Here is a 26,835-nt window from a genome sequence, read left to right on the forward strand (position 1 = left end):
ACTTTTGCATGGCATGTGCCAGCCTACAATCTTTCAAATGGTGTGGATTTGTATTGCCCTTCAAGGGCCTCCAAATTCAGTGATTGGGTAGCAATACCTATAAAAGAGATCTTCTGTTCTGCACCACCTTTCAGTGGGTCCAGTGTGCATGTTGGAGGTTAGCTGTTGCTTGGCTAGCAGACTATTGACATGACACTGCTTGATGTAATCGTGCTTTTCTGGCTTTTTGTACCTAATCAGAATTGATGTGACTGAAGTGCAAGTCCTCATAATAATCATGTACTTGCTGTCAGCGATCGGAGGACCAGCTTTTTGGCATTCCATGGTAATTTCATTAATTTTCAACAATTTGATTGTGATTTATTTTAAAGTATACTTGTCTTCATTAAACTTTACCATTTTTTTTGGAACAGCGTAATGTTGCAGGGATTGTCTCGTTTTGATCAGTTTTCAGATTGAAAAAGTGGCACTGAATAATGTGGAAGTGCCAATAATTAAGCAAAATGTTTATACCACAGGGAAATTTAAAAAGCATTTTTTTAATTTTTATTTTAACTTGGGACTCAGTTAAATTCTCTTGGCAAACTCTCTGGGACACCTCACTACATGGGTCCTTCATGCATGTATCTAACGATCCATGTAGTGGTGGAACATACCAGACCCATGCCTTTGTGGGAACATTTCTGCTTTAAGCTATCCATTTTAGTCTTGAGGACATTTGATGACCCATCTTAATATATCAACCCTGAAGTATTCTACTAATTCAGTTTCTCCAGCATTGGATCTTTCATGGATTCACATTATGTGAATATTCCCTGGCTTACCTTATTTTTCCCTTGATTAAATCAAAGAAAACTTTCCATTTTGTAGACTTGTCCCCATCTTTATGGGTGCTTTTGGTCCCAACCAATGGGGCATAGAGTATTTGGACTCTTAGACACGCCTTCTCTTCCTCTCCTCAGATTCTAACTGTGTGACGTTGATTGGGGGGAGGGGGGGAGAAGGGGATGTGGGGGGGGAGAAGATTCTTTTGTGTCATTGCATCTTCTAGAAGTTCTTATTTAGAATGTATTCATGTCATCACGTTTATAGGAGGTTGCGTCGTCTATTCAGATAAGTTGGATGGAAGACAAAAAGAAAGCCTTGTTAAAGACCTGTTCCACCTGTGGCCTTAAAAATGTCTTTGAGGGATACAGGTAAACCAACTATCTACTGCTTGTACCCCAACCACATAATGGGATAGTGTGTGATTAGCTCTAAAACAATCAACGAGGAAAACTACCCATCCGACATCAAATATACAAGTAGTATGGCCATCCCAAAGGAAAACGGACCACACTCTGAAGAGCAAAGTCGCAAGAAAGACCGCTTAAAAAACTCCATGACACACACTGCAACGAGCTGTCATTGGGGCAGGGGGTCTTGTCGAAGGAAGCAAGGATTTTGATGTCTTTAAAACCGCCTTCATCAGGAAAACTATTCATGAACCAGTCTCAATTCGGCAGACAAAAATGTGAGCAGACCTTCCACGGAGTCTCCCGCGACAATCCAGGTTATCCCAGAGGAGATCCTGCATCACGAAATACACTGATTTTGAAACTCTGCAGGAGCAACAGGCACATTTCTCCAGTGTGAGGTCTGGCATGGATTCACATGCTCGTGAATATTCCCCGTCAGGCTGGGAATCCTCGGTAAAGAAAAAATCTGTTCAGTTTCATTTCTGAACTGTCTTTCTACAACCAGCCACTGAGCTCTGGGTCATACTGCCCCCAGCCAATGACTGCTCTTCACCTAAGCCCCTCCTCAGGCAGCCATCTTCAGATTTTTACAGCACGTTCAAGTGTTGGGAGTCCTCGTGCTTAGCTCCCGCGCTTTTACTGCATTGTTCACTTTTTGGAATAGTTTTACTCTATTTTTCGGTCAATCGAGCCTTGTGCTCCATCGATCATCCTTCCGATTAACAAGGATTTGTTTTTCGGATTCTTCAGCGCCCATCAAGGGTGGATTTCATAGTTTCTTCGTGGGAGCTTCCAGAAGATTCTTCAGGCCTACACTGCATGTATCATGTCGGACGAGAAGGATTCCTTTTCCCTTTTCAAGCTATGCTCTGACTGCGGTTTGCAGAAAGTTTACATGGACGATAAACCTTCCCAGTGCCTGTACTGCCTGTACCCAACGCATAAGGAGGAGGATTGTGCGTTTTGCCTTGAAATCGCGCAACGCATGTTGGCGGATCGGCATAAACTGCTGGAGGAGTGGCTGCCTCGCCCGGATCCTGGAAAGCTGAGCAGGCTTCTAAGTCCTTTGAGGGTGCCCCTGCCTGGAGGGGTCCAAGTAAAGGCCAAGCACCGCGTGTCGACTACATTTGGGAGCGCCATTGCAACTGACTCCTCGGCAGCCAGGGCATGTTAGACATCTCCAGTTGTATCAGTATCCAGTCAACCCTTTGGATCTTCATCCAAGAGGAAGTCAGATCATCTGGGCAAGTTGAAGACCCCAGAGAGGTCCAAGGAGAAGATCAAACCGGGTACGGCGTCCAGCTTATCCTCGGCTGAGAAGGCCAAAGGGGACGGGCTTCGACTCAGCCCCTAAGGAGAAGGCCAAGCAGGACAAGGTGTCCACAGCGACCACAAAGGCCAAGCAGGACAAGGGGCCTGGCCCGACCCGACCATGAAGGCCCAAATGCACCAGACAAAGGCGGCGCCTTCCATCGAGGTGGTAGCATCCCTTTTGAAGGCTGCGGGGGCGGACCCGCAGGGCGCTCTACCGAAGGCAAGAGTGTCCCTCCCTCTCAAGAGGGAGGCTGCGCTCCAACCCATTGAGAAGATCCCGGAGAAGAGTATGGCGATCATCTCCCAGAGACGTCCTCTCTGGATGCGAAGAAAGCGGGGTGGACGTTTAAGTCCTCCAAGGCACGGATATCTCCTCTGCTGAGGAGGAACTAGTCTACCTCCAGACCATCCAGGAAGACGGTGGCAACGAGGAAAATGTCTGAGTAATGCCCAGACGATGACAAAGATACCATTGAGGGCGACGGAGGGCCTCAGGACGACGAGGGCCCTGGCTTGGCTCCTACGCCCCAGCCGCCACTCCCTACACAGCAGCTGCCACCTAGAGATCTTTCAATGGACATTCTCTCCACCCTGCATACACTGGTATCCGAGATGCAACGGGGGAACCACAATCCAAGAGGAAGAGGCACCGGCTGCCTCATTGTCACCTGTTGCCTCCTTCTCTGCAACCCCCCATGGGTGAGACTGAGTCGGACATGACGATGACTATGATGATGGCGGATTGGGGGAACCTCCCGTCGACTCAGCCCAGATCCTCTCTGCCAGATGAGATGGTATCATTCCATGGAATGATCTGTAGAGCAGCAGAGCTTTTCCAGCTCGCACCGGAGGAGTTTTTTTTTTTATAGCAGCCTCACGAGGCGAAGAGAAAGACCATCCTTTCAGTCCCTCTCTTGGTTGGCATTTGGGATGAAGGGCTGTCGCTCATGAAGAACCCTTCTCCAGCGAAGGACCACCTAGAAAAGAAGTACAGGGTGCCAGACTCTGCGCCTGTGCTTGCGGGCTCAACCGTTGCGAGACTGTGTTTTCGACGGCAGCCAAGAAGTCGTCGTCCGGCTCTACGTCTTTGGCAGCGTCCAACCCTCCTGACAACGCGGGGATGAAACTCGATGGGAAGGGAAGGAGAGTTATCTACTCTGCAGCTACGACCATCAAGGCCGCCATCGCCCTCGCTATTGTAGCGTGCTACTATCGGGAGCTGTGGTTCAAACTTGGACCTCTGCTGGACTTCCTTCCCGACGATAAGAGTGCATAGGCATTGGCGATTCTTCAAGAGGGCGAGGAGGCATCTGATCACACATCACGATGGCCACTGACCTCGCGGACGCAGGTTTCCGCCATATGGGCAATGGAGTCTGCCTTTGCCGCCGTGGCTAGCTCAAGGCCACAAACTTTCCACACGAGGTTCAGACAAGTGTTTTGGACATGCCCTTTGACGGACGCTTTTTTTCGGGAACGCTGTGGAGGAGTCCCTACAAGCCATCAAGCCAGACACTGAGGTGGCACATGCCCTAGGCATGTTACAGCAGCGATGGCTGTCCTTTCGGTCGTTAGGAGGCAAGTCTCCCGATCTTCGAAGGGTTATGGTGTGGGCTCCTTTTCTTAACGCCAACCCTCCAGCTCCTCTGCCCAAGAAACCAACAGGGGCCTCGCCAAGGCTTTTGGAGGATGATGCCATTGTCGCCAATGACACCAAGGTGGTCTGTTGACCTCGAAGCAGGAATGAACGGACCAGGATATCTGGCCCCCACCCGTGCACCCTGGTTTGAGGCCGGCTGGCCAACTTCATCAGAGTGTGGAAGACTATTTCCATCGACCGTAGGGTGCTGGACACTCTTGACCATGCACACTTGAGTTCCAACAAAGGGGTCCCCAAATACCACCTGTGTCCTAGCAGGAAAAACCACGTCCCTCAGCTGCTGCTGGAAGTTCGGGCCATAGAGCTAGTTCCAAAGCGGCTCCAGGGCTCCGGAGTTTATTCAAGGTACTTCCTAGCGAGAAAGAAGACCGGGGGGTGGAGGCCCATTCTAGATTTACGACGACTAAACCAATACATAAAGTCCCGGAAGTTCGGAATGGTCACTCTTCAACATGTGCTCGGACAACTGGAGGAGGGAGTCTTTGTCGTTGTGGATCTGGAGGATGCTTGCTTACTTTCCCATCCACAAAAGATGGCGCAAGTTTCTGCGCTTCATCGTTCAGGGGAAGCATTGCCAATTCAAGGCCCTTCCCTTCGGGCTGGAGTCGGTGCCCAGATTCTTCCAGTGCCTGGCGCCGGTAGCGGCCCATCTACGACTACAAGGGATCCACGTCTACCCGTACCCGGTCGACTGGCTCATCCGGGCCAGTTCAAGAGACACTGCTGTCGACCACACGGCGAAGACCGTCCGCCTACTGACAGATCTAGGGTTCTCAATGAATTATGCAAAGTCCTGCTTGACTCTATCGCAGGACGCGCTGTTCCTGGGATCCCGGCTATCCTGTCTGGTGTCACCATCGGAAGAGAGGGTAGCAGCCATCTTGGGCAAGGTGCAACGGCTGCTAGCTCTGAAGATCGCCACGGTGAGGGCCATCGAGTGTCTGCTCTGCATGATGTCATCATGCATTTACCTCATTCAATTCTACAGGTTACGGATGTGCCCACTGCAGGAATTCCTCGACGGCCATTGGATTCAGGTATCCTTAAGCTTCCAGGACAGGATCGCAATCGACGAGGGATTACGTTGGGCGATAAGGTGGTGGGGCGTGCGCTCTCACCTGACCGGAGGCATGGCTTTCAAAGCCCCACTGCACCAGGAGACTAACGATGGACGCTTCCCTGGAAGGATGGTGAGCCCACACGAGAAGTCTTCACACCAGAGGCCTTTGGCTGCCAGAGGCGAATATGTTGCACATCAACTTTCTGTAGCTGGGGGTGGTGTTTTGGGCCCTCAAATCGTTCCTGCCGTCACTCAAGGGCAAGGTGGTGTGGATCTTCAGACAATACCACCACAATGTTTTACATCGGGAAAGAGGGGGCACCAGATCCCCAACGCTCTCCAAGGAGGAGGAGGACTTATGGCACTGGGCCGTCGCCCATGGGATGTTCCTCATTCAGTTTTATCTGGCAGGTGTGAAGAACAGTCGCCGACTCTCTGAGCAGGGAGCTTTGCTCTTGCCACGAGTGGGAACTTCGGCAGGGCTTGGGGGAGAACCTTTTCCTCAAATGGGGCAATCCCCAGATCGACTTGTTTGCGACGCGATGAACACCAAGTGGCGGGGCGGAGGTTTGTCAGCAGGGGAGCATGGATGCATTCTCGTTCTAGTGGGAAGGCCTTTTTCTGTATGCGTGCTCTCCGTTGCCGTTGTTACTTCGAGTCATCAGTCAATTCACAGTGCCGGATGATCCTAGTCGCACCGGCGTGGCCGAGGCAGATCTGGTACCCGGTACTTCTCAGCATGTCAGTGTCACCACCAGTCAAGCTGCCAATGGTCGCAGATCTTCTTGCCTGGGAAGGAGGCGCCATTCTTCACCACGATTCAGGGTCTCTGAACCTGAAGGCCAGGCTCCTGCACCACTAGAATTCGGTGGCTACAATCCCCCAGCGGACTGCAAGGAAGTTCTCGCCAAGGTTAGAGCATTGTCTACTTTGAAATACTACGGACTCAAGTGGAAGAGATTTGCTATTTGGTGCCGTTCCCAGAAGGTCGACCCTCCTGAGGGTCACGGCTCCTCGGGCACTTCCATATTTGCTGCTGTTGGCCAAATCTGGGCTGGCTCGCGCCTCCATCGTTCATCTGGCAGCTATCTCCTGCTACACCAGATCCCCAGGACTACCCTCCTTGTGGTCGCATCATTGGTCAAGGAATTAGTTAAAGGACTATTCTGCTAGTTCCCGCCAGTGAAGACTACGGCTCCAGCGTGGGAGCTCAATATGGTACTTAACTCTGCTCATGGGACCCCTGTTAGAGCCTATGCATTCCGTTCCACTCAAGTTTCTGTTGTGGAAAACCGCTTTTCTCGTGGCCATCGCCTCTGCACGACGATTGGGTGAGGTCCAGGCCCTCTCCTGTAAACCACCTTACTTGACTTTCCATGAGACAAGGGTGGTGCTGCGGACGCACCCCTCCTTCATGCCCAAGGTGCCGTCGGACTTTCTTCTAAATGAGCCCTTGGTGATGCCTGTTTTTTCGGACGCCTTCGTCGCTGGCTGAAAGGACTTTGCACTCGCTGGATGTGGCTAGAGCGCTGAAGTTTTATGTGGCCCACACAAAGAGCTTCCGTTAAACTTCTTCGCTTTTTGATTGATTTTATTTCTATCACGCGCGTACACAAGTGTTTCAGAGCGCGACAAGGCAAGGGAGGGTAACAGGGGAGAACAAAACGGCGATCTTTCTAGGCCCAGTGACATTGAGAACGCCCAAGTGCATGGGAGAGGGGGGGAGGGGAAAAGTGCATGGAGAAGGTGAACGTTAGTCCTGTAAACCATGGGAAGGCCCTGTCCAAGACTTCCATTTCCAGGTGGCTCTCCTGCTGTATCACCCAATGTCACCGGTTGCAAACCGACTGCTGCCTGACCGTCCGAGACCCCATTCCACCAGGGCTATCGTTGCTACAAGGGTGTTCCTGTCTGGTGTGCCCATGCTGGACATCTGCAGGGCTGCTACGTGGAGGTCGATGCACACCTTCATGAAATTCTACTACCTGGACGTGGATTCCAGGGAGGAGTCCAGAGTCAGCCAAGAAGTGCTGTGCAAACTGTTCGCTTGAAGGTGAGTCTGGCGAGGAGGTAAGAGATGCTTATGTTGAACCTTGCCACCTCCTGTGGTTGGGCATGTGTGTACTGCTATGTATTGTGAATGATACCATTTTCCCACAGACCCTCAAGACCCAGATTACGGATGGGGTTTCAGGGCAAAGTAGGTCGCCCAGACCTTCCAGGTCGTCAACAATCCCTTCAACAAATGCACTCTCCGCCTAGAAGGTAAGAACAGGAAGAAGGGGAGCTCAGACACTGATGCAACATCAACCTTGTCTCCGCACCCCAGAGGGATCACAGCTTTTATACATACTCGCTGGTTGATGACACTCTAGAAGAGGCACAAAAATCCAGACGACCTCTGCTTTTCAGAATATGACAAAGGCCTGTCAAGAGTTTGGCCTAATTGCATCTGAGGAAAAAAAAGGAAGGCTCCCTCTTTCATCACAGGGGAAAAGAAGGAAAGCGGCTGTCTCATACACATTTTTAGATCATATATGGGAGATTGGTCTTAAAACCATAAGGCATCCTTTTGCTGAACGTGTAGTACAGGGACGAGAAGTTTAATCCTCCGGATTCGCCAGCCAAGTGCCTCATCTCACAACCTTCCTCGGAATTTGTCATTTCAGCGGCTGCGAGTAGGAAGACCCACTTCGATGAACCCATCATCCAGGCATGGATGGCCACTCATGGTCTATGCCTGAATGATGATAAAACTGAACTCATCCTGGGCACTCCATCCAATCTAAAAAAAAAATAACTAGGTTCCAATTACTCTTCATTTATAATCGATGGCAACATCATCAAGGTGGAGCACAAGGTGAAAACACTTGGTTTTTACCTCGACTCAAACCTCACATTCTCCAAGCAGGTCAATTCCCTAGCTTCCTCTACCGCCTACACATGTAAACTCATACGCACAGGTAAGCCATTCCTCTCCAACAGTAGCTGCATTACTCTGGCCAGAGCCCTCATCCTGTCGCGCCTGGACTACTGTAATGCCCTCTACCTAGGATCGACTAAAGCAACAATTAAAAGAATCCAAACCTTACAAAATAATGCCCTTAGAGCAGCCTTAGGCATTTCTAAAAGAGACCATCTCTGAGACTTCCCGACAAAATAACTGGCTTCCAACCAACGACTAAATCCTCCTAAAAACGTTATCACTGACTCACAAATCCCTCAACAATGCTGCACCCATTTACCTGGCAGAGAGATTCCACAAACAAACTTCCACGAGACCAATTAGAGCAGCCAACAGAGACCGGCTTTCTATACCTTGCTTCAAACGCTCCACAATTGGAGGTAACCGCTTTCCGGTGAAGGCGGCCAAATTGTGGAACACCCTACCTCTCAACCTGAGAGCAGACCAACCCTACCTCAAGTTTAGATCCAACACATTACATGGTTGAAAAACAACCTGTAACTGACCCTCTACTATTTTCCTCTTATACACCTCATATATTTGCACGCTCTAACCATACTCTGAACACAAAGCCTCACCGGAGACTGCCTGCACACTCCCCTATTGTACACTATTCTTGTAAATAAGTACCATATATTTCACTGTAATTATTACCTGTATGTAAACCGAATACTACTTCATGTAATTATTGCCTGCATGTAAACTGTATATTTGTGTAACCAAGCTTCGCATATACCTGTAACTGTTGCACCCTGTTACCCTAGGGTATGCTGCGCATTACAAATAATAAAACAAACACACCCAAGTGTGCAGTGCCCGCAAAAAAGAGGCCCGCAAACAAGTTCCTTTTGGCAGAAATGCGCTGGCAATAGGTGATAACGCAGTCAAGACAGCCAACTCACTGACCATTGTCACTTGTTACTATTGGAAGATGTGGCATAGGATAGCCCCATACTGGAACATCTCTGACGAAAGGAAGTCAAAGCAATCGGGAGGGGGCAGGAGGCGTCAAACAGTAACATTGCAGTAGCCCTGGCTGAAATGGGTGGCAAGCAAATCTACAAGTTTTGTGGAGGTGCACTGATGTAGTACATCACAAGGTGGTCGACATGGACTTTTGAAGGTGATAACCTCTTTGGGCGAAAAATGTACTAAACCCTCAAGACCATAAAAATGGACTCTGACACAGTGCACTTCCTTGCATCATTACAAATCCGTCGGTCCTTTCACCCCTTAGAGGAGCCTTGGGAAGAGGATCTTCCATCTCCGCTAGAGGAGGAAGACTGTATATCAAAGATCCCTCCTACTACTCTAGGTTATAGAAGATCCCCCCCAAGGATATCGGAGGATCGAAGGACTTCAGGCAATCTCCAGAGGCACTCCGGGCTCCCAGAGGTGTCCGCAAGGGAAGCGGCAGCAATGACTGTTACCCATGGCAGATTAGGTTTTGTGGGGGTGGGGGGAGAACATGGCACAGCATTTCCAAAATTGGAAACCCAACCTCAGCCAGGTGGGTACTCTAAGTGATAGACCATGGAAATCTACAACTCCCCGCTTGTGCCATCCAAGAAATTGTTTTATATTGGTGCAGAATTCTCCACGGACGAGTACGGCTGTCAACACAGGGTGGAAACTACACCTCACTCTCTGATTGCAACCTTCAAGAAGATGGCTCACGGTGTGCCACTGCATGCGGCTCCTGGGAATTATGCCTGCAGGCTTTGGCGCTTTACAAGTGGATAAATAAATATAAAATAAAAATTGTCTCACGGATGACAAACTGCAGGCTCCGTATGAGGCCCCTCCAGGCATTCATTGCAGCAAATAAATCCTAAACCTCAGACATGGGGAGACGAGGCACACGTCTCTGGCCCAAAAACATCAGTAGTGAGGCAAACAGACCCAACATCACAAAACGCAATCCATTTCAGGATCCACCATATCACAAGATGCTAATAACTGCTTCCATGTTGGGATGGGGAGATTGCAGTGGTTGCCTTCACATGCAAGGGCTGTGTACAACCGAGGAAGCAAGACTACACATAACCGTGCTGGAGCTAAGGGCACTGAGATGAGTGCTAAAAACCTTCCTTCAGGTACTAAAGGGTCAGTTGGTCAGGATCCTGATGGACAATACTACAGCAATGTATTACCTCAGGAAATAGGGGTGCACAAGCTCCAGGGCACTGTCCCTAGAAGCGCAGCAGATTTGGCACTGGGCAATACAAGATCGCGCGAACTGCCTCCCAGGTGGCAGAAAGCCTAAGCAGGCAAGCATCTCACTCGCAAGTGGGAACTAAACAGCCACCTGCAGTTGCTATTTCAGAGGTGAGGGGGCGTCACCTATCTGTGGACCTATTTGCCACCAGTTGCAACAAAAAGCGAGTGCATTTTGCCAGCAGGACCCCGTAACTGGGATCAATGGGGGGGGAATGCAGTCTCATTCCCATGGAATAACCCATTTACCTATGTGTTCCTCCCTTCCTGGTCATATGCCGGGTAGTACAAATGATCAGAGCCCACCCGTGCCGAGTGATCCTCATGACTCCTGGCTATGCCAAATGTGGTACTCGGACCTGCTTCAACTCTCAGCAGACCAATAGGTCTGCACAATCACCGAGACATTTCACAAGACAACGGAAAAACCTCAATCCGCAGTCCCTAAAATTGACAGCGGCGCTCCTGATTTTGCAGAATTCGGACACCTGGCGATCCCTTAGGACTGCAAGGACATTTTGTCGGCAGCCAGGGCCCCTGCCACCAAGAAGTCATATATTCTCAAGTGGAAAAGGTTTGTTGCTTGGTATCATAGACACAGGCCAGTGTCTATCTAGATGCGTCTGCCGGTCTGGATATGTTCGTCCGGTACGTACGAGGGGGTGAGTCACTTGAGGCTTTCGTCTGGGTCTAGGTATGTGGTCAGTCTCTGCAGCCTTCCTTTGTGGCTATTTTCCATGTCGTCTTACGCTCCGTCGAGTGGTTGGTTCTTTGGTTTGATTGTTTGTCCAATTTGAGAGTGGTCGAGGTCGGAGTTATTTTCGTCATGGTTTTAATGTCTGGGCATTCTACTGCGTCTTTGTTGTAGTTACGCTTTGAAGAGCCATGATTTGAGGAGTTTCCTGAATGCTAGTTGATTTGTTGTATTCCGTATATTCTTGGGTAGGTCATTCCAGGTTTTGGGTGCCTGGTGAGAGAAAGACGATCCTCCGAGTTTTTTTCTGTTGTAGGCTTTTGGTTCCAGGCGTATGTCGGTGCTTGATCTTAGTGTTCTTGTCGGTTGGTGTAGGCGTAGTTTGTCGCTTAGGAATTCTGCGCCTTGTTTGTGTATTGCTCTGTGCGTGATGCACATGGCCTTGAACTTTATTTGTTGTTTCAGTGGTAGCCAGTGTAGTATTTTTAGCGCGGGTGTGATGTGTTCTCTTCTGGGTAGCTTGAGGAGGAGTCTGGCTGCTGCATTTTGTATGCGTTGTATTTTTATTTAGAAGTCGTTCGGGCATGTCCAGGTATAGGCTATTGGCATAGTCTACTCTGGACATGATCAGAGCGATGATGGCAAGTGTTTTGTTGGCGAATGACAGGAACGGTAGGATCCTTTTTTGCTGCTCGCAGGAGGAAGAAACATTTCTTGATTACCGAGTTAACTTGTGGCTCCAGAGTGAGGTGGTTATCCATCAGGACCCCTAGGTTTTTTACAGTTGATGATGGGTTCCGGTGTTGTGCCGAGCTCTCTTGGCCAGGGGATGTAGTTGGTGTCTCCTCCCTTTTTTGAAACAATCATCTCTGTTTTGCCTCGGTTGATTTTGAGATGGTTGAGGTTCATCCAGTTCAATATGTCACAAAGGCAATTCTCTAGTGTGGTGTTTTCTTCTCGGGTGCCTTGTATGTTGAAGATTATTTGAGCATCGTTGGCGTAGTTGTAGCATGTGAGGCCGTGTTTTTGATGAGTTTGATTAATAGGTACATGTACATGTTGAATAGAAGCGGGGAGAAGGATGATCCTTGTGGTACTCCGCACGTGGAGACTCTGGGTTTGGATTTACAAGGTTTCATCCATATTGTTTCGGTTCTGTTTGTTAGGAAGGATTTTATCCATCGTAGGGCAGTGTCGGTTATCCCTAGTCCTTCTAATCTCTGAGGATGGCGTGGTTGACGGTGTCGAAGGCTGCAGACAGATCAAGGAGAATTAGGGCGGTGCTGTTGTCTGAGTCTGCATTTGTTTTTAGGTCGTCCCATTTTGAGAGGAGAGCCGCCAACTTGTGCCTGGTCTAGTAGGCAATGCTCTTCTATGAATTCTTGGGTTATTTGGTAGACGTACGTTTCTAGCAGTTTGGCTATGTAGGGTATGTTGAAGATGGGTCTGTAGTTGGATAAGTCCTCTACGTTTCCTGTTGTGTCTTTGATGTAAGCCGATTTGAAGGCCTGCGGTACTTTACCTGTTGCGATTGAGAGGTTGAGGAGGTTCCTGTGGTATTCCATGGGGGTTCCTTGTTTGAGAATTGTTTTGTATATGTGCGGGGGGCAAGGGTCTTCAGGAGAGCCCGATTTGTTGCTTTGCTTTACCAGTTTGACGAAAGCCTCAACTGATATTTCTGGGAAGTTTCGTAGCTTGTTTGCGTGTTCCTCATCTGTCCACACAGGGCATTTCTAGGTGGATTTCCTTGGTCTTTTCCTTTTTCAAGGTGGCAGCAGGGAAACTGTTAACCGCTTTGCCTCATGCTCACTCCATAAGGACCACAGCAGCCTCTGCGGCTTTGTGGGTGTGCGTCTCCATCCCATACATTTGCCAGGCAGCTACGTGGTTGGTGCTGCATATATTTACAAGGCACTACTGCTAGAGGCAGCATGCAGCAGACTGGGAGAGCAGTCCTGGAGTGTCTTTTTTTTCAATAAGGCACGCTTTTTACCTTTTACAGCCTCATACTGCTACCAAGTCTATTCACAGCATGTTAATCTATGAAAGATCCAATGCTGGTGAACTAGTAAGTTCCTCACCGTAACTCCTGTTCTTCAGCATTGGTATCTTTCATAGATTCACACATGCTCCCTCCTTCTGCCCCTACAAGGTAAACACTTTACAGATCTGGGGGTGGGGGGGGAGGGGGGAAGAGGGAAGAACACGAGAATGATTATCTTCTAGGGATCTAAGTACTCAATGATCATTGGTTGGTACCAAACGCACCCATAAGGAGGTTGACAGTTTACAAAATGGACATGGTTTTTCTTTGCTTTAAGCACGGGGAAAATAAGGTAACCAGATTCCTAGCCTGACACCAGGGACTATTCACAGCATGTGAATCTATGAAAGATAGCAATGCTGGTGAACAATTAAAGGTAAGCAGCTAAATTCTTCATGGATTGTCTGATAAGAGTTCAGATTCCAAATCAACTTTTGAGCCGCCATTCTCGAGAGAGGGAGATCCAGCAATGAGATCTGGTAATGCAGGTTGTCAAAGACCTGTTTCTCAGCTGAAGGCATTCGCCTTGTTTTTCTCAACCACATTCGCTGAACATATGCATGAAGTAATTGCATGTTTGCTTTAAAGCAGTGTCGGGCGTTATTGGTTGTAGTTTAATTGGAAAGGGACTTGACAGAGAAATCGTCTGTTGTATGCTGTGATGCTTAACATTGTGAGTCCCCTTCAATGGTATCTGTATGTTAACCAATGCTAACAATTTTTCCTTTCCAAGTGGTATAAACCTCTTACCAAAATGTTGCCTAGAGCATAATCGCTGAAAGTTCATTGTTTCGGGAAATGCAAATTTCACTAATTTCCTCTTGGCTCATAAACTGGGAGCACCAGTCTTTGGCAAGCAAGGGAAGGCCTAAGAAGGGTAAAGTATTTTGAAGACCAGTGTGTTTTGAGGAATTGCTCAAATGTCATTAAGGTCTTTACATATTCAGTAAAATGTACTTCAGCGTAGTTGCATGATGTTTGATTGTTTGCTTTGTCTTTAACAAAATGTTTAGCTACAATTTTAAGTGTGACACATAATCATTTAGATAAGTCTGATTTTAAATTGAATTGTGACCTATTCTTCCTAAATAATCGGTAGCTACAAATGTCTGAATTGTAGCATTTCAGTTTGGTCTTGTTTTTAAGACCATTTGAGCAATAGATCAGCCACTCGCATTGAAATACGCAGGTCTTTGTCATCCTTCTTATATACTCCCATAGCAGCAAGAAGAGAAGCCTAAGGCATGGATGCCTCTACCCATGACAAAAGCCTTGACGACCTGCACACTGCTGCCCTTCCTACCACCGTTTACTTTTTTCTGTTAATGGATCCCACTCCTAAACATGCGTTTGCCAGAGAGCACACGATGGCAATGCTTCTTTCTGCCGTTTTCCTAGAAAGTAGTGAGTGAAAACGTTCCTCGGCCCCATAAATTGAATTGCAGGTTGAGTGCAAATGCCATTCTGCCAATAGGACTCAAAATGAGGTTTGGCCATCCTATGCTTTCAAGATTGGTCAGGATTCCGACTAGAGTGATAGGCTGACTATTTCGTTTTTGTAAAGGCGTACAAATATTTTAGCAAATGGATAGACGGAAAAGTGCATACTCTCATTGGTCAGTATTAGCAGCAAGAAAAGTGGCCAGAATGCTTTGCCTATTTTGGTTCTAATGATTTCCTTTCTAACTTAATCACCCCCTCCCCCCCATCTTGCGTCCCTGGTCCTTGCTGAGAAATCCATTGTAATTCTTAAAATTCAGTTTAAGGCAATAACGGAATCTGGTGAACGTTAATCAGCCCCTACGCTTAGTCAGTGTTCCTAATTCCTGCCTTTTCAGATTGGATTAACCTCAAGAATGGCATCTTTTCTGTGATCTTGTATTTTAATATGGCTCCATCAGAGTTGGCAGCATCTCCTTTCAGCTACTCCTGTCTTATTGAGTCGCCTCTGTAATGTGACTGCCTGAACTTGTGTTGCTTATTCTGTCCGTAACCAGCAGTAATCTCTGTACAAGCTCGACGGCATGAGCCACAGACTTCACCCACCCAGAGTTTTTTTTTAAGAGCCATTCTTTTTGTGTAGCCATCGGAGTTGAAGTGATCACAGGTTCCTAGCCTAGGACTCTTGCCTATTCTGTCTCGTGCTCTTTGAACCTGTTTTGTTTAGAGGTTGTTGGACTTGTTTATGGCTATTTTGAAATTCCCATCAAAACGACTTCAAGAGCTTTACATGAGATAGCTTAGCTGGTGGAGTTGTGTGCGTTAGTGGTAGGGATCTCAAACCTAATCATACTCCTACTGGATGATATTTGTGACACCCAATGACCAATTTCTCAGTCCAGAAGTAGGTCAATACAATTTCAAAATGTTCTCGCGCTGGTGTTTGGGACTAGTTTCAGATGGGGTTGGTTGAAGGAGCCATCTAGCCTTTTGTTAGCGGAATGTTTTGTTTTATTCCGATTTAAAGTAGGGGGCATAAGTCGTCCTTTCTTCCTGTTAAAATGTTGAAAATTGTAGGAGTGAGAGCTGTGATCGTTCACATGAGGAAAGCAGAATGGCTACTGGCCTGTGTGTGTACGCTGATGCCATAGGGATCAACAATCTTTGTATGAGCTCGATCTGGGAAGGAAGACGGTTGAAACCTTCTGTAGGGAAGAAAGTGTTGCAGAGAAGATCTTGGATGCTCTAATGAAGTTAATCAGATGTCATTCCTCACAGATGTTGCCTGGTTTGCATATGTTAATGGTCCCTCTTCTGCGGTTTTCGGTGAAGATTTTACTAGACATACATTCAGATTGCCCAAAAGGTGCCATTGGACCTTTGGTTCTTTGCTTGCAGTCATGTAGGCAAGCCTGGCCCAGGTTGCTCATACTTGTTATACTTGATGAACTGGTGCCTATGACATCCAATACAGCATGCGTTTATTCTCTCAAAATCGGGAGTTCTCAGCCAGATCTCTTTCAAATTAAGTTGCAGCTAAAATTCAACTGCCCAGTGTCATAAGGCCAAACTCAAATCTATGTACCGCATTTTTGACGGGCTATGCAAGCCATTGAGTTGAAACCTGTGAACTGATGGGTTTTTCAAAATATATATTTCCATCAAAAGTGAATGTATCCTACCATATCGGTGGCAGGCTTTTACTGCATGAAATGGGTGCAGTCCTTTTCATGTAGTGACACACCCTTCTTTCACACTTTAAAATATTTTCATAGTATGTATTTCTTTTTCATATGCCTTCTGACATTTCCTAAACCTATTTTGGAGCTAAAAAGATGCTCTTTGGCATCGAAGCTTTCTGTGCTCTGATGTTAGGCAAGTGTTTGCTGATGTAGTTTGCTGGCTACCTATGGTGGACCCCACAAGCGTCTGCGGCACACATAATCTGTAAAGTGTACCGTCCCTCTTTAGAGGGATTCCACCTACAGCAAACCATGCGTCATGGGTCTTTCAAAGAAACCATTCTATTAAGGTGGTCTGCAGAGCATCCTCCTCCCCAGGGTGCATTTATTTTGCCAACAACCTAGATTGAAAACTTGTTTCTTGATGGCTGCTTTGCTGCCAGGAAATGTGTAAAAGGTTATTTCTGGACGTATGTTGGAGCTTTCATACTGTGCCATTTCCCTGCCCCCCCCCACACAACCCCCAATAGCGCCAGTATGAAAGAAGGGACCCAGACCTAAGCTTTAGGTAGGTTTTTAACCATTGACTATTGTTGCCATCTTTCATCCCAGTTCTGACGTGCTACACGTGCCCTCAACATGGTCGTGTAGATGTGAAAATACTCTGAGTAAAGACGTCCAGAGTGGGCTTGTTAAGGCAGTGGAAACAGGAAGGCGGGCAAGAGTTTTTGGTACATTGAGGTTGGGCATGCATGCATGCATGCACTCTGGCTCGACTTTTTGCAGCTGTGGCAGTTTCATGAGGATAGTGAGCCGAAGTGTCTAGGATGATTTTCCATTAGTGATTTTCTTCTAGAAGTCTTTCTCTAGTCTGGGAGTGGGGTTTTCAGTGGTGAGTGTTTGTATTTAAAAAAAAAAAAAGTCAAATGCCTGTGTTTTGTCATGCATGTTTGCCATAAAGTTCTAAATGCTAGCAGGTGCACAATGATTTTTGCTTTGCATGATTCACAAAGCTTGAATATCTGTCTTGCGTAGCCTGATAAAACATAATCCACAAATGTTTCCAATAATATAATATAATATGCCTGTTAATTATTTGATTTCTCTCAAATTAAGAAGTGCTTGTTGTTAAAATGTGTTAAATAAATGCTTTTTACTAGACTTTCCACTCTTCTTTGTTAGACTGGTGCTTATCCCGTTTTAATGAGCTGACATGTATAGGCCATCCTGGGAATTTTAATTATGTCCTTTGCAAACTTGGCATTTGATGTCAAATCATTGTTTAACATAAAGTTGGCGAAAGTAGTTTACGTTGTTCGGAAATTTTACTCCCTAATGGCCTTAAGTAGTTTGCTAAACATGGCTTTTGTTTTTGTGGGCGGCTGTTGACCTACCGATTCCACCATCAAAATGGCCATGCCTTCATCCTCGCCCAACCTTTGTATGTCCTGGAGATCTAGCTTTTAGCACCCTCGATTTTTGCCTGCGTGGGTATTTTTGTTTCCCTTTACATCATGTCTATTTTACGAACATAAAGGAATGTAAGGGGGTGTATAGGAACTCTCTCGAACTGGCTTTTAGTGATCCAAATACCTTTATTTTGCACCGTTCCAAAATGTGTTAGTTTAGGTGGTACGAAAAGTATAAATCTGGTACTTTGGTTTGATTAAATGGTAACAATAGAAAACAATTACCCTAGTCCTCGTTCAATATCCACTTCTGATTTGAAAACTGTAAAATCCTAGTTAGTTTGGAAAATCAAATATTCATAAACTGCACCACGACCTGTATAAGTCGAACCACTGTTTCCCTTCACAAGGAACATGGCTACAATTTACAACCAAGAAGTTTCGACAAACGATTGGAGCATATTTTGCCACATCTGAAAAGCTTTTGTTCATTTTTTTTGTTCAGCTAGAGGTGTTTCTAATCCTTTTCTTGGGCAATATTGCTGCCTGCTCATCCTAGAACAGAAAGCTATCTTGCATGCTTACCACATTTAACTCACAGCCTCCTATATTTCTATTATAGAATGTTCTGAGTGGAAAGATTAATATTGGATTCTCGAGTTGTTGAATTTGTAAAGTGCAGGTCCTGCAAACTCAGTCGTTTCTATGAGTTTAAAGAAAAAGCAGACTTTAACATATCACAGTGGAAACAGCATAGCAGATTGCTCATTCTGAATGTATTGTATCTGTATTAAAGGAAGAATTGGCGTCTTTTAAAAAGTGTTTTTATTCTACTGACCGGGTTTCCTCTAATTCATTAAGATAGAATTAAACATCACGATTAACTAAAATAAAAAATCTGGTTATTTGAAGACCTGCTTACATGTCTTTTTTTGCTGCAATTCCTTTGGTTTCACTTTCTTCCTCAATCTGGTTTTGCTGTTTTATGAAAGATTTCAATAAGGGTTGTACTTCTAGGGAACCATACAAAGGGACTGTTCTGTTTGGGATCCTGAATCATAGTGGCCAAGTTGCTGCTTTTTGTAAAGCAGCTTACATATTGGTATGGAAAGCTGTGCAAGAGATATATAGGCATGGCTAGTAATAGCCAGATTACAAAATAATCTTTAAAAATGGAACCTTTCAAGGTTACTAAATCAAGTTTGCTGAGGCTCAGTGTTTTGACCAGGAAGTGGAGGAGGCAGACACATTATAAATTTTACATCTCTAGACATAACAAACTCCACTGTAAACTTTGTTAGATACAGGAGAGGTAAGAACACACTTTTTTGTTGGTAGTGACATCTAGAAATCTGGCTCAATTGGATCTAAAAGGACAGGCCAACAAAAAAAATGTGAATGTCGAAGGATTGAGGAAGCTAGACCCCATGTGGTAAGAAGCTGAGGAAAAGCTATAGAGGGTAGTGTCTAGACCTGGAGCAGGTTGGTAGAGCAGGATATTTATATTGGATTTTCAGTTATAAGAAGTAACAAAGCGTGGCACCCGCATTGTTCACAATTACCTGGCTGGAGCGTAGGAGCAGTCTAACCCTTACACGACCGCCACAGTGATGCTTCATATTCTTTAAATAATTTGTTTAGTTGGAGGGCACCACCATTCTGGAAAGTTTTGCGCAATCATCTCTAAACCAAGTCGCTTTCAAGATTTCTTGGGCATGATTGATCAGATCCCCCAAACAGCAGTACGCCACATTGTAAAACAACCATGGAAAAAGCTGGTGCCATACTGAATGATCCCTCGGAATAATACATCCCTAAATAATCTAACCTGTTGGGGTGAAGTGTCTATATTGATCAAATTAAGCAGCCTCTCTGGCTACAGAGAGGTAGCCAACATGACCGCCTCAGTTTCAGCTCATTTGGAAAAACCCCATGCATACCTGGAGTGAAAGTGAAATAGGACAGAGTGGGATAACATTGAGAGAAGGCAGTAGAGGATGAGTGGCACCAGGAAGAGCCGCACAAACTGCCAAAATGCCTTTCCTCTGGTGAATAGGCCTTAATAAGCATAAGTATTTTAGGCCCCTTGGGTGCTGGGGAATGAAGGTTTCATGCATCTACAGCCTACCTGGGAAACCTAGTCAATCCAGGCCAGCAGTGCAAACGACTGATAGAAAAGAACGCACCAGGTGGAGGACTTGTAGAACAATAGTTCCCAAGTTATTCAGCAGCATTAGCGCCAGGGGTAGGGGAGCAACCAACGGGTTTCATGAAACGTGGGCTGAAACACTAATCCCAGCTTTCCTCCTTGCTTTTCTGCTCCCATGGTAATAGAAAAGGGGTTCCATACGGAGCCCTGCCTTGTAGAACCATGGCAGCCATTTTGAATACTTTGTTCATGCATTGAACAGGAAGCATGCAGCGTATATTTAGAGTTTTGGCCATCAACATGTCTTTACATTTTTTTTTTTTTAAGATCGTTCATTTTAAAAAGAAATTGGTGCTAGGGATCTAGATGGCGTCCTTTTTATCGCACTAAAGGATAACGTTTATCATTCTTAACCAGTCATGCACTTAGAAGAGTGGAATTGTTTAGTATACCTTGAGTAAACGCTGAATTGGGTTTTGCATATGTTTTAATCTGCATTTTCTTTCTCTGTATTAAAGATACCAGTGTTGAATATTCAAATGAAAATCTTCCCAGCTTTATGCACTGTAGCAGGAACAATTTTTTCCTGCACTAATTACTTTCGAGTAATCTTCACAGGTGGTGTTGGCAAAAATGGATCTACAATAGCAGTAAGTTATTTTCTCATTTATAAATTGCTTTTCCATATGGCTGTGATATTTAGTAGATAATCTACCTTTATGTCATGTTGATAACAAATTGACCTGACTATGCAATGGAAAGGTTCAAGGCACACATTTTAGCTAGTCTGTCTTTACAGAGGGGACCTTCTCTTCAAGCTGTGCCTTACTGACACTGACTTTATTTTGGCATGTGCAGGTGTTGATAGCTTTTTAGAGTAGTCCATCCCTACCTAGTTCCCCTACCTTACTGCCCTCACAGAAGAATATCCCTAACTGCTGTCCAGATACTAGAGAAAGAAAGCCATTCTTGTCTGGTCATATAACTGCACCACAACCCATGCAATTGTGTTTATACGTGTTTGTTCTTTTTCTAAGGGTTTCCTTGCACAAAGAAAGTCTACTTTCTTTTATGAAGTGATCCAATAAAAAAAATGTGACTAACTAGGAGGGTCACGATTGCAGCTTGGTCCTTATTTTAATTTTAGTTAAGATGGCAAGGTGAGTGGGCAGGGCTCATCTAGAGAGCACACTTAAGGTGGTGTTACATTCTGGGCAGTGAGTGTGGGGAGAAGGCGGGTTGAGAAAATCAAGTCCCATGGATTGAGGTGGAGCGCTCCAGTGGTGTCTAGCGAATGGAGCTGCATGAGGCAGATACAAGCCTGAGCAGAGACGAGAGAAGGATCGCTGGAAAACAAAACTGAGTTCATGCATGTGATTTCCAAGGCATCTCTCTCTGGACTGATGTTAGGACAGTGGTTCTAAAGGTCCTTCCCCTCCCTCCAAGGACTTTATAAACCAATCTTTTTGGCAATACAGAGCTCCAACTCTTAGTACAAGTCTGTACCACTCAAGGTAGAGGTAGCCATGGCAGAGCAGCCAGCCGTATTTTACACAGGAGAGAGGGCTGTAGGAAGGTACAAAGAGCTTGTAGCATACATATGGCCAGAAGAAACACCTACACCCTTAGACATATGTAAAAACAATGGTGTATATTATGTGTATTATCCTCTGTACCCATGGTCCTTCACGCATTGAGGTGCCTCATTGTTTTTTCCAAATGCCATCCTAGTCTGATGCACGTTGCTGAGTTTTTCTTCTGGCTAACGCCTTTTGATTATCAAAGTATTATTATAGTCTTTCTTTTCAACTGCCGTTCAACCGCAAGACATTCAGCAACTTTCAAGGACAGATTAATAGTCTGACTGCACATACATTCTCGACAACTGCAGCCTACACAGGCCTCCGCCCTTCACAGTAGGTGGAGTGGGGGGAAGTTTCATAACTTTCATCTCTTTAAAGAATGTCTTACTTCGCGATCTTTCCCGCCAGGCTGCCATCACCCCGTGTTATGTAAAATTCACGTTTTTAAATGTCCTTCCTGTGTAATCGGTCTTCACATGGGCCACCCACAAAAACACTGCAAAACTTGCAAGCTAATTCGGCTTAAAACTTTAAAGGACCATAAAAACAAAAAGCTGGTCCCATTACGCCATGCAGACCGAAGCCACTATTGATGTGGAGGGAGGAGCGTCCAGCGATGGCAGCATCCTAAGTGACGCTGAGGGCAATCTGGACCAGACAGGTTGCTGCTGCTTGCGAGCCCCCGATTTCATCAAGTAGGCCTGCGATCCTATTACAGAGACGGCACTCTCACTGCTCACAACGCAAAACATATAACCAACGGTCAACAGTCGACCCTGTCGACGACTGTTGAGGTACATGCAGTGTCGAAGGGAAGGTACTCTAAAACATCCCTGTCCTCTGGGCCATCGCGTTCGCTGCATGACAGGCTCCCAAAACAGATATCCAAATCTGTTTCCGAATCCGCAAATAAATCCTGCAACGTGCAGGTGCTGGAGAACCTTGTATCCAAAGACTCTTTGACGGCGCCTCCACTAACTCGAAAATGAGAACTCATAAAGGTGCCAGACACTCGCAGAAATCCAAGGCGTCCAACTCCAAAATCTTCGATGCCCCCAACGTCAAAATCCTCTACTTCCCAATAATCCTCTGTCCCAGGCCAGGTACTCCTCTCTTCCCCAAAGACACTTTCAGGGGCCATTTATCATAAACAGCCTACTTCTACAGAGGGTATCCCTCACATACAACACACCCCTGTTCCCTCAAGTGTTCCCTAGCGCCACTCATTGGACCACAAAGTTTTGACAACATATTGCAGAGAATGTCATTCTTTGTGGACTTCTTGACCAACTTTCTAGCCTTAAAGGTCCCTCACTAAGGGATGCAGTTAAAGGTCACATGCTGCCAAAAGAGCTCGATTAGACACCTCACAGGATGCTTCTCAGAATCTCTACTTTGACACATCAGGCACTCAAGATCCCGGTTCACAAAGGGACGAATATGATGGTGACCAGTATTATGACCACGATAATGTGTCCTCCAATCTCTGGACCACTGATCTGCACAAATATTGCACTGTGGGACCTTATTTCTAGTAACTTATTAATCGCCTGTAGCGGACTCCCTGGTAGATGACCAGCTCTAGTACAATGAGCTCCTCCTAAAGGCTGCAGAACATCAAGATTGACACACAGGAGGCCCAGGTGGATACAGAATTTGTGGAGCACATCCTAGGGGACAAAAAGTCTGCAGCACAATTCATCCCCCTCCTGCAGGCTACTGAAAGACTCATTCAGCTGTCCGTACTTAATCCTAACCTTATGAGGGCAGTTGACCCCTGTATTTAGAATTTTCAGGCTAGCCCTCCTCGTACCCCCTGTACATCAGCGGTCTGTTAAAACCGGACTCTCTCATGGTAACCACCACACAAGAGGGTGGTGCACTGCTGTCCTCTGCTGAGGCCCCTCCTGATGAGGAGAGTACATTTTTTTTAGGTTGTTTTTTAATCAAGAAAACTTGATTTTTCAACTAATATGAATACGAACAGTATATAATTAGAATTTACATGGTTAATAATAACATGAAAGGTTAACAGAAAAACAAACTTACTAATTGACACCAGAAATAGTCTAAAATCAATAAGTAAATAATATGCAAGAGAAATGTAATAAATGAGAAAACATTGACAGAGTACAAATGATGTTATTACAGTTCAGCATCTGGCTTATGGCATGTTCTGTCTATTACAAATGACATTTAATTGGTAAGTTGTTCAACAGATCCAAACTAAAGAAAGTTAACTCGCATATCTGATAGTCCTCGCTGTGGTGTTAAATAACTCCCATCTTGAGTTGGTTATAGTAAACCCGGTAAATAAATGTTCAAACTGTGATATGCGCTGAAACAACAAAATTGGGCATTCCACAATTAGATGCATCATCGTTTCCGGTGCCATTTTACAAGACCGTGTATCTCAGTAAGTGGTAGAATTTTACGAACACATAGGATTTCCTATGTAGGCCAAGTATTGAGATGAAATCGTAGAAAATAGTTTCGCTGACGTGATGCAGGGAACAAGATTAGATAACTCTCAATATCACCAGATAGTTTGAGAGTAAATGGATTAGCCAGAAATTTTTTATATAAAAAAACCTGCAGGTCTGGTTTTAATCCAGTCATTTGCCCAAAGGCGCCTTTTGGCCTTGTCTGGATTTTCAGTCGGTAGTGTTTGAGAGAGGTCTGCATTGGTATACATTTTTTAGCCATGTTTCTCAGGTAACTGCAAATGTATCAGTTGATCTCAAGAGATATTCAGATATAATGCCCAAGAGGCCAGACTGATTAATACCCATTTCCGGTAAAGTGAGCAAACTTTCCATTTGTATATTGCCTAAAGTGATAATAACCCAAGTTCATGTCTGAGGATACATATTGGTTCTGATGGAGGTAGATTTAGAGTTCGCTTCCAATAGCATCCTTCTAGAATTGCCTAGTATTGATATGATTTGCCTGGAAAAGCCTCGGTGCCACACAATTACTGGGGTGAATTTCTGTTTATAATATACAATCATGGGGGTTATTGAAAATGTACAATATTTTGTTTTAATTGCCGTTTCTCAAACTCGTTTATTAATTTTTTGCTTGACATGTTGATGATTGCATTCAGACTAGGGCAGTTGGTTATGTACGTACCCAGATATATATGTTATTGTGGTTAGATTGGTATTTTGGAGGGGCCACTGATAAGTGGCAGTACGTTGTTTCCGTTTGCCAAATTGCGTAATTTTTGTTTTTGTCAAGTTAAATGAAATGCAATATTTCTTGGTTTATATATCAAGAGCACTCAAAAGAGCATGTAGCCCCTTAGGGGTTTTTGTGAAAAGAACCATGTCGTCTGCGTAAAGCAAAAACTTTACAAAGACGGCATTAATTTTTGGAGAATCTGTAACAATTGTCTCACAACTAAGACTCATATCTGAAATAAAGAAATTGAACATGGCAGATGCTAGTAAACAACCCTGCTTTAAGCCACGTGCAGTCTGGATTGAATCTGACAATATGCCTTCGCTGGACAATTTGAATTGAGATGTTTGAATGTAAATCAATGAGCCACTTTAAGATAAACAAGGGACATCCCCTGTCCATCAGTTTCTTATAAAGTAGCTCACGAGGGACTGCATCAAGTGCCATACGAGGTCTATAAAGGCGATATAGAGAGGTTGTTGATAGTGTTGTACATGGGGAAATAATACTGTTCAGAGTGATATTAACAGCGGTACCAAGACCTTGAAGAAAACCTGTTTCAAATGGATCACAGATTATTTGAGTTGAATTTATTCAGAATGAGTCGAGCAAATATTTTCCCCGGGCAGTCTAATAAGGCAATAGGACGGTATAATGTAGGATTATCTCTATTGCCCTTCTTGAAGATGGGTATTATAATGGACTGCTTCCAAGATGTCGGAATCTCGCCTTTGGCAAATATGTTTAAATATTTGAAGTATAGAGGCCCATAGATGTGGGTGATCTTTCATCATCACATTATGGAGGCCATCCGGGCCAGTCGCTCTTGAGCGACTCAGATTAGAAATGCAATCTCGAATATCTTCTTTGTTAGAGATTGCATTAATTTGAACAGATCCTTGCGATTTAGATGTAGCTTTGTTCAAGCAAGCCCAATTCTCCAGCATTGGATCTTTCATGGATTCACATGCTTAGAATATTCCCCGTCGACAGACTGGGAACCCTCGGTACGCTTGTAAAGCTGTTTCCCATAGGAAAATGTTCGACACTTTTGCGTCCTATCTACGTCGTTTTGGGCCCGCGCACCCATGCCCCACTAGGACGTAGCGGTATAAATGCCCCGCCCTCGCGGCTCCCTTCAGATTTCAACCGTCTCCAAAGTAGTGGGAGCACCTCGTGTAGTCTACTATTTTGTCTAAGTTGTGCTGTTGGAGTTTCTCCTGATGTCTGGGAAAGTGCTGTTCCGCCCGTGCGCTACGTGCAGGTTGAAGGTGTACGAGGGGGACGGACATATGGATTGCATATATTGTCTACACCCTCATCATTCGGCAGACAAGTGCGACATATGTAAGGGCTTCTCCCAGAAGACTCTTAAAGATCGAAGTTGAAGACTTGTGGCATGGTTAAACGATGGAACGGGGGCATACCCGCTTTCGGAGGTGGGGCTCCACGCGCAACGTGGCCTCTGTCAAAATCTTTGCTCGACATCGTCGGAACCCCCGGTGAAGAAATTATGACCGGCGGAGAAGGAATCATCGAGAAGCCATTCTAAGGAGTCTTCGTCGAAGAAAGCATCGTCATCCTCATCTTTGACGAAGAAAGACAGAAAAGAAAAATCTAAATCCTCCTCGGGTGATCATCATAGATCGACCTCGAGTCGAGATGCAGAGAAGCGTAGGTCGAGTTCGGAAAAGGCGGGAACGCCTCGGGTCTGCATGACCACCACCACCGTCGTCGGCAGGGCAGTAGTCAACCACTTCTCTGCCACTGACGCAATTAGTCTCAACTGTTCTTGGACCGCAGACAGTAACGACGACGGGGCCAGCTGTAGCTTCGTCGACGGAGATCCCACAAGAGGCCTGGCGACCAGAGGTATACGACCCCAGTTTTGCCAGAGACACTACTGCAGCAAGAGGCCTTGTCGGTGTCCTCGGGAGATGAGGATGTGAGAGTAGCTGGCCCTGCAGACCTCGGGTTACTAGGGATTTCCAGGCCTCTCTCCAAGAGCATTCCGGGGTCTACCCCCTCTTCTCAATCCGCAGTCACTCTTCTCGCTGGAGGTCTTATCCATGTTGCAAACGTTGCTGAAGACACTGGACGGGAGACTACCTCAAGCAACTCTGGCTAGATCGGCCATCGACCCGGGCCCGTCTCGTCAGCCACCTCAGTCTACCCCCCATGGCATTGCCAGCGGGTG

At 45.8% G+C, this 26,835-nt stretch overlaps 1 protein-coding gene across 4 annotated transcripts in view; it reads left to right on the plus strand.

Moving 5' to 3' along the window:
• Window positions 1-26,835, plus strand: part of CEPT1 (choline/ethanolamine phosphotransferase 1) — a 244,332-nt gene that overhangs the window by 101,835 nt on the left and 115,662 nt on the right. For 2 of the 4 annotated variants that reach the window (XM_069633666.1, XM_069633667.1), the window contains exons 5-6: window positions 241-325; window positions 20,391-20,522. In XM_069633666.1, the coding sequence (XP_069489767.1) occupies window positions 241-325; window positions 20,391-20,522 (217 nt within the window). The remainder of the gene's footprint in view (window positions 1-240; window positions 326-20,390; window positions 20,523-26,835) is intronic. The other 2 variants (XM_069633668.1, XM_069633669.1) reach the window with 1 other exon arrangement.

This window comes from Ambystoma mexicanum, chromosome 13 (genome assembly GCF_040938575.1).
Source record: "Ambystoma mexicanum isolate Mex_15411 chromosome 13, UKY_AmexF1_1, whole genome shotgun sequence".
NCBI classification, from domain to species: domain Eukaryota; kingdom Metazoa; phylum Chordata; class Amphibia; order Caudata; family Ambystomatidae; genus Ambystoma; species Ambystoma mexicanum.